This window comes from Tursiops truncatus, chromosome 1, assembly GCF_011762595.2.
Source record: "Tursiops truncatus isolate mTurTru1 chromosome 1, mTurTru1.mat.Y, whole genome shotgun sequence".
Taxonomy (NCBI): domain Eukaryota; kingdom Metazoa; phylum Chordata; class Mammalia; order Artiodactyla; family Delphinidae; genus Tursiops; species Tursiops truncatus.
This window is the reverse complement of record NC_047034.1, coordinates 183081203-183088649: the sequence shown is the minus strand read 5'-3', so window position 1 is coordinate 183088649 and position 7447 is coordinate 183081203. Positions and strand designations below refer to the sequence as shown.

The 7447-nt window shown below is 56.7% G+C and overlaps 1 protein-coding gene across 4 annotated transcripts in view; it reads right to left on the bottom strand.

Annotated features, from left to right (window-relative positions):
* Positions 1-3061: 3061 nt before the first annotated feature.
* GNB1 (G protein subunit beta 1) overlaps positions 3062-7447 on the bottom strand; it is a 92211-nt gene continuing 87825 nt past the window's right edge. For 2 of the 4 annotated variants that reach the window (XM_019942331.3, XM_019942328.3), the window contains 3 exons: positions 6628-6844; positions 5027-5142; positions 3062-4788 (listed from right to left, as the gene is read on the bottom strand). In XM_019942331.3, coding sequence (XP_019797890.1) covers positions 5036-5142; positions 6628-6844 — 324 coding nt within the window. In that variant the 3' untranslated portion in view covers positions 3062-4788; positions 5027-5035. Of the gene's footprint in view, positions 4792-5026; positions 5143-6627; positions 6845-7447 lie in introns of all 4 variants that reach the window. The other 2 variants (XM_019942329.3, XM_033845013.2) reach the window with 2 other exon arrangements.

Sequence of the window (7447 nt, the reverse complement as noted above, 5' to 3'; positions counted from 1 at the left end):
GATCTTGCTTGAGCTGAGGGCCAAGGCTGAGCTGGAATGAGCCGGGCAGTGGTGGGGACAGGGAGGGGTCAGCAGCAGGGATGCAGGCGGGCGTGGGGGTGGGGGATGGGTGCCAGTCAGGCCAACGTGGGCAGTGGGATGGGCAGACGATGCCGGGTCTGCTTCAGAGGGTCTGTGTTCAGGAAAGGCCAGAGGTGTAAACTTTCCCAGTGCCAGGGGTGCAGGACTCTCTTAATTTGGTATTTGTTTCTTTGTGTTCTTTTTCTTAAACATGGCTCCCCTACTGTTTAAGCTTTAGACCCCCCAAAACCTGGACTCCTACTCTTCTGAGGGCTGAAAGATGGGGGACCACAGAGGATGCAGTGGATAGGGCTGCCTCTCCAAAGCTGGACTCATTCAGGAAGGGAGGTGCCCTTGGATTTGGGGTGCAGGGTGTGGAAAGGGTTTTCCTCTTTGGGGTTCTGCTCCCAGCTCTTGGGGAAGTAGGCCTCAGCTGTGCCTGCTGGAGGGGAATGGGGTAGAGGGAGGCTTCCCAGCACCCAAAAAAGGAAGTGGCCAGGGGCCTGGGTGACAGGTGTGGCCGGGAGGCACCGAGGCTCCCTGTGGACAGGGAGTGTCTCAGGCTATCCAGAGGCCACCTTCCCCAGTTCTGGCCTCCAGCCAGCATGCCCTGGACAAGTCCGGCCCCTTCTGTCCCACTTTTCCCAGCCCTCCCCAGGGGCCAGTGTCCGGAATCACGGACTTGGCGGTCTCCTGGTTGGGCTGGCTTTGGGATCGGGCAGCCCCTCTTCTTGCCGGGCCACTAAGTGCCAGGCGCACAATACTGCAGGGAACAAACCCTCCAGGTGTTCGGGCGGGGGCACGGCCTGCTGAAATCCAGGAAGAGGGCTGCCAGAGGGTAGCTAGCCCGAGGGAACCTGGCGGGCGGCGGGAGCGCGCGCGCGCGCGCGCGTGTGTGTGTGTGTGTGTGTGTGTGTGTGTGTGTGTCTCTGAGAGCGAAGTCGTGTGTGTGTCTCTGAGAGCGAAGTCGTGTGTGTGTGTGTGTGTGTCTCTGAGAGCGAAGTCGTGTGTGTGTGTGTGTGTCTCTGAGAGCGAAGTCGTGTGTGTGTGTGTGTGTGTGTGTGTGTGTGTGTCTCTGAGAGCGAAGTCGTGAGCAGCCCTTCCCTGCTCTAGCACCTCACAGACGTGAGACTCGCCAAACTCTCACAAGGTGTCTAGGAGCAAGTGCTCTTGTTGCAGTTTTCACACGGGGAATCAGAGGCACAGGGAGGCCAAGTAACTGGCCCCAGATCACACAGGGAGGACGTGAAGGGGCAGAATTTGGCCGAACTCCAGGAGTGGGGAATGGTTGGGGGGAGACAAGCAGAGTGGTGTGGGTGGGGTGGCCTTTTCCTGCTCTCACACATTAGGAGGAAGAGGAACCGCTGGGGTGGGCAGGGGGGCGCCGAGGACCCCGCTGTGCGCTCTGCGTGAAGGGTCAGGCATCATGGGTGCTGGTGCCGGGTGGGGTGGACACCTCGAGTGGACGTGAACGCTGGGTGCTGGAAGAGGCGATGAGACCCAACGTCGGGGTGCAGGTGACCCTAGAGCTCCCCGCAAGGCCCCAGTTCACGTCTAGCTGCCGAGGGTCTGGCGGAGCGTGGACGTTGCACCTGCAACAGGTGTGCTCACCAGAGCCAGCTGCTACCTCAGACGCTAGGGGCGGAGGCCAAAGGAAGGAAGGTGGAAGGGCAGGCACCCTGGAGGAGGGTGGGCCAAGGAGATCATCACTTCCCAGGTGCATCCAGGCCCAGGAGGCTGAGGGGTCCCAGGCTTCAAGCGTGAAATCCGAGGCGCACGCCGGGCAGCGCAGTGCGGAACGCGCTTCGCTTCACGCCACCGCCTGGCTGTCCTCTGAGTGCCCCCGGACACCTATTTTCAGTGACCACTTTGCTGAGAAGGTGGGAGGGCGGCCTCGAGGCCAGCAAGCAGAGGGGCTGAGCCTCAGCTCCCCTGGCCCCACCAGTCTAGCCAGCCCTTGCTGAGGCTCCTGTGCCCACGCCATGCCCCTCTGAGGGTGGCCGACAGCAGATGTGTCCCTGTGCCAGGATAAAGGCTTGCTTCCTGACCCCAGGAGACCCTCCCTCCCAAGGACTCAGGCTGCCAGCCCAGGGAGCACCTTAGATGCTCTCTGGCATTTTGAGACAGCTGGCAGCGTTAAAACGTGCAAAGAGCAGATTTATTCCAGAGAGATGCGGGGGAGGAGGTTGAAACCGGGCGAACCCACTGTTCAGGCTGTCAACCGCCGGGAGGCCGCGCCCATGGTCCTTGTAGGAGAGACCGCTGCCATCGCGCCAGTCCCACCCACCCCTCCCCACGGGCAGGGCCAGGAGGACCGACTGCCTGTGTCTTCCTGACAATTGGAAAAGGGAGCTTCAGGAGGGAGTACTTCCCGCTGAGAGCAGTCTTCACTTACTTATGAATCTGACCCGTGGGAATTACCAAGTTACCTTTCATAACCTTACACAGAATACTTCGGACTAAAAGAAAATCACATCCTTTAGCACGAAGGCACAGAAGGCAGGGCTGGGGTCCAGGGAAGCGGTGGAGTGAGAGGCTTCCTCACTGACGTGCAATGAAGTGTTTGCTTCTCGTGGGTGTGGGGCAGATGCTCATTTTTTCTTGCAAGATGCAGGTCTTTTCATTCGGACAAAGATGAAAACTGTTCTATCATCTGAAGGGAAGTATGTCTCTGGAGTAACGTCCTTAGTATCTTAGGGAGGGAAGAGTAGGGGAGGGCCACCAGTAGGGGCAGAGGCTCAGAGAGGAGAGAAAGGTCGGACAGCCACTCGGGAGACTCACGCTGCCGGGGGATAAGAGGACCACGGTCTGGGTGGTGACAGGGGGCCAGGGCTGGTGGCATGCTGCTGCTCTGCAGGCCCATCTGAGGACCGGCCGCTCCTTTCATGGACTCTCTGTGAGGGGGACAAAAAATCACATGGGCAGAAGAGGGGGCAGCCAGGGGAGGGCAGCTGCCCCCCAGACACCGAAACAGCCCCACAAATGAGCAGCCACGCCAAAATCCCTCATGTCAAACTGCTTTATTACATCTTAAATAACAGTACAGTGAATATAGGATCTATCTTGCATCCAGCTTCCTTGCAGTACACTGACTTTAAAATTAAATACAAAAGGTGAGGGACAGGGTGCAGAGAGCTCTACAGGGGTGCCGAGGGGGGTAGGGCCGGGGCGGGGGGGGGGGTGCTTGTCCCACTCTTTGCGGGTCCAGGGCACAGGGCACACAGGATGGTGCAAACACAGGATGGAGAAGCCGCTGCTGCCTCTACGGGAGTGCTTGGTGCGGGGAGGAGGCCTGCGCCGTCCCAACGCCACTGCTCCACACTGGACGCGCACAAAACCAGGGACGTCTGCATGTTAGAAAAATGGTCTGCCTCGGTGCAAAAGGCTGGTTCCACGGGAGAGCCGGGCTGTGAGGAATCCACAAAGGGAGGCCGGGGTCTCCATTCCCTGTACCACCCCGCCCCACCCCCCAATTCCAACAGCAATCGTTTGGAACAGGACTTGTTTTTAAAGGAATAAAGAAAACAGTGAATATCCCGCTAGGTGAGTGTGCAGAGCCGCTGGCTGCACGGCTTCCGATGCGATGCGTGTGCACAGAGGAGCAATGGTTACAGCTTTAAAGAGGTTATTTCTGAAAAGAAAGAGAACATCTAAGGACTGAGTCCTATATGCACTTTTGAGCATTTCTACAGCATGCGATTCTAAGAGTAAACCCACCCGATATGGCAAACGATCAAATTTTTTAAAATTTAACTTAGAAAGTTTGAGATCATTATTTTCAAAACATTGATTTGTACATTGTTTCATACACAAATAACTGACTGACTATCCAAGCACAGGACGGGCACCTCGCTTGAGAGCAGAGGCTCCTGACGGTCAGGGTGGGGCACAGGGTAGTGTCGCGCTGTTGCTGTTGTATAAACTTCCCTCCAACTTCACAAGGAGACCCAGGGTGAGATTAAAAACTGAACTGAGAAGGTAGAGAGAGCGGGTTGGGGAGCAAAGGTGCCTAACTGGTGTTCACTGTTCGTCCACGGCGCGTGCTCTGTTCCTTGACTTCTCAGCATCACCCTTCTATGCCGTGTGTGCACACAACGATCATGTGACACGAGACGAAAAGTAAAAAAACTAGGGACTAAATTTACATCATTAACAATTCCAGAGAGGCTGCACTAGACCCTCTTTCTCTGTTTAACTACTGAACAGAAAGGAATATATTTTAAGAAGGAAATATGAATGTCTGCAAAATCCTGTTACAAACACAATCTGAAACTTAGAATCAATTACAAGATGAAGTCCTCAACTTGTTCGCCATGAACATCACAAAACAGGATCACTGATCTAGAATTCAAAGAAACTAGTAGAAAAGTGTGTCTGCCTTACAATTACACTCAAGTTTACCTTCTGGTTAACATTTTTATTATAGTATTTCCTTTTAAATTCATTCAAGACAAAAAAAAAAAAAAAAAGAAAAACAAACAAAAAAAAGAAAAACAAAGACAATGGTCCCGGAAGGAATGCACGATTTGTTTTAGTTTACAGCACAGAGATTCTTCTCTTAATGGGAATTGTGCTCTTGGTTTCAGCAATAAGTGAAGGGAAAAGGTCTTGCCCTTTTGAAGTTCTGAGGGGTGCAGGGCATCCGCGTTAGTAGGGGTGGATTGGAAATGCTATCACTGTAACGCTCCAAGGTTGGAATGGTCTTCCAGTCACAGCGGCGTCCACCTGCTGCTTTAAACAGAGTTTAGAGAAACATGAAGAGAAACGGACACCCTGGTGCAGGTGCACAGTCAGTATGATGGGTGCACCCGCTCGCGGCTGAGGGCACAGGAAGTGCTCCAAGCTGACACCAATGCTCACGTGCCCACAAGTCCAGATCAACTACATCCAAATTAATCTTAGAAACCCCGACCCACAATGTCATACGTAGAGCTACAAGCAGGGAGGGCACGGGGCTGCTCCTTACCTGTTGGTGTTAGTTCCAGATCTTGAGGAAGCTGTCCCAGGACCCTGTTGCCACGGCCATCCCGTCGTCAGTCACCCCCAGGCAGCTGACGCGGTTGTCATGCCCGGCCAAGACCCCTGGGAGCAGATGACAGCACGGTCACCCCTGGATCCAGCCACTCCCTGAAGCAGACCCAGAAGCCCCCAAGGTTCAGTCCCTGCCAGGCCTCAGTGGTGAGGAAAGGGCACCAGGAAGGAGAGGAAGCCTGGTCAAGTGGAAACTAAACTGAAGCTCATGCCCACACTTGTCCAAGGCGAGGAAGGGTCAGCGTGCTCCTCTCCCATGGTGGACGTGCCCACGGCCGCGGGAGGGATTCACACAGAAGGAAAACACACTGGAGAATCTGGCAACGTGTCTGTTATCAAGACACGTGGATAACAGCATGACAACAAGGAACACACACAACTGAAAGGCACTAACACACACACTGAACAACCTAGGGCCTCTTGCACCGACTCCTGAGCACTCCCGACGGTAAAATGCTTAAATAAAAAATGGAACAGGGGGCTTCCCTGGTGGCGCAGTGGTTAACAATCTGCCTGCCAATGCAGGGGACACGGGTTCGAGCCCTGGTCCGGGAAGATCCCACATGCCGCAGACCAACTAAGTCCGTGCACCGCAACTACTGAGCCCACGCGCCTAGAGCCCGTGCTCCACAACAAGAGAAGCCACCGCAGTGAGAAGCCCGCGCACCGCAAGGAAGAGCAGCCCCTGCTCGCTGCAGCTAGAGAAAGCCCATGCGCAGCAACGAAGACCCAACACAGCCAAAAATAAATAAATAAATTTATTTAAAAGAAGCAACAGAAAGCACAACAAAAATACAGCACAACAGTGAAGGCTGTAGGCTGTTCTTCATTTGTTTGTGATGCCCGGGGCCTGGTGCAGAGCACAGAATACAGAAGGCTGGTGACGGACGCTGAGGGAGGGCCTTTGGGATATCACAGAGTGAACCCCGCCCCCCAAGACAGGCAGGGCCTCCTGTCGACACTCAGCAGTCATCAGCCAGAAAGTTCCACATTTTTCCAGAGGAATCCGAGCCACATCTCAGAGCACCCCCATGCGCCTCCTGCACTCCTCTGAGTGTCAGCAGGCACTGTCGGGGCAGAGGCCGCGGGCGCTGGGGGCACGTGGGGGAGCAGGAGAGGCAAGAGGGGCTCAATGCAGAGCGGGAAGCAGACCCACCCAGAGCGGGGGGCCACGGGCTCGGAGCCACGCTCCCTTCCCCACCCTCTCCAGCACTGAAGACTCCATGAGCTGATGCTCATGGAGCATTCAGGCGCCTGAACCCCCGTCTTCAACACTGCAAGTTCTCGTCTTTTGCACAACCTGCGTTTTAATGCACTTGGGAAGGACACACCTCTCGCCTGCCTTTCACGTGTGAGCTCCAGTCTGTGCTTCCAACAGGCCCGATGGGAGGGGGGCCGTGAAGACCACGCGGCTGGCCCGTTCCTGCCCACCGTGTGCGGCCGAGAGCCCGCCGCCACTGGCCTGCCTCCCGTCCCCCTGCCGGGCCCACACGTCTCAGCTCGCGTCTCAGCCGGCCAGGCGCAGCCGCTGCCTACCTGCCCTGTCGGCCTTGAGGGCGTCCCAGACGTTGCAGTTGAAGTCATCGTACCCCGCGAGGAGGAGGCGCCCGCTCCTGGAGAAGGACACGGAGGTGATCCCGCAGATGATGTTGTCGTGGGAGTAAGTCACGAGCTCCTGATCCGCACGGAGGTCGAACAGCCTGCAGGTAGCGTCGTCCGAGCCAGTGGCAAACGCATTGCCGTTTGGAAAGAACTGGAGAGAGAAAGCGAACCAAGATGATTCGCAAATGCACAGAAAGAAGTACTGTGAACGTGAACTGCCCGACAGCAGAGCGACTGCGGGCCCCGCACGGGGGTGGCGCAACGTGCTCGTGCTCCCCAGAGCCGGCTTCCCCTCCCCACTCGGCCTCCCAAAGGAGCAGCGGGAGAGTGGCCGCCACTGACGGGCTGGGCTCCCTGCAGGCTGCTGGCAGCCAGGCCGAACCCGAGGAGGACGGCTCCTCGCGAGACCGGGCCCGCCCGTCACGGTGCCGGGGACAAGGGCAGGCTCCCTCAACCGCCGCGCCCCGCGCGCCCCCGCAGAGCGGGGCCAAGGGGCTCAGCCGCGGCGCTGCCCGTCCCCTGATGGGGGAAGCCGCGTGATACAGTCACTGGTCACCCCAAGGCCGGGAGATACGCCAGGCCTCAGCAAGGACAGATCAAGTCACAGCTAAGTCTCCCACAGGGCGTGTTTTTCAATTTGACTGTATCTGCATAGAAAAGAGAGACCATCTAATTCTGAAAACATCTTCAAATTTGACGATGCAGCCCGTGGCTCCAGAGAAGGACTCTAACTTGCTAACGGCCGGCGAAGGGC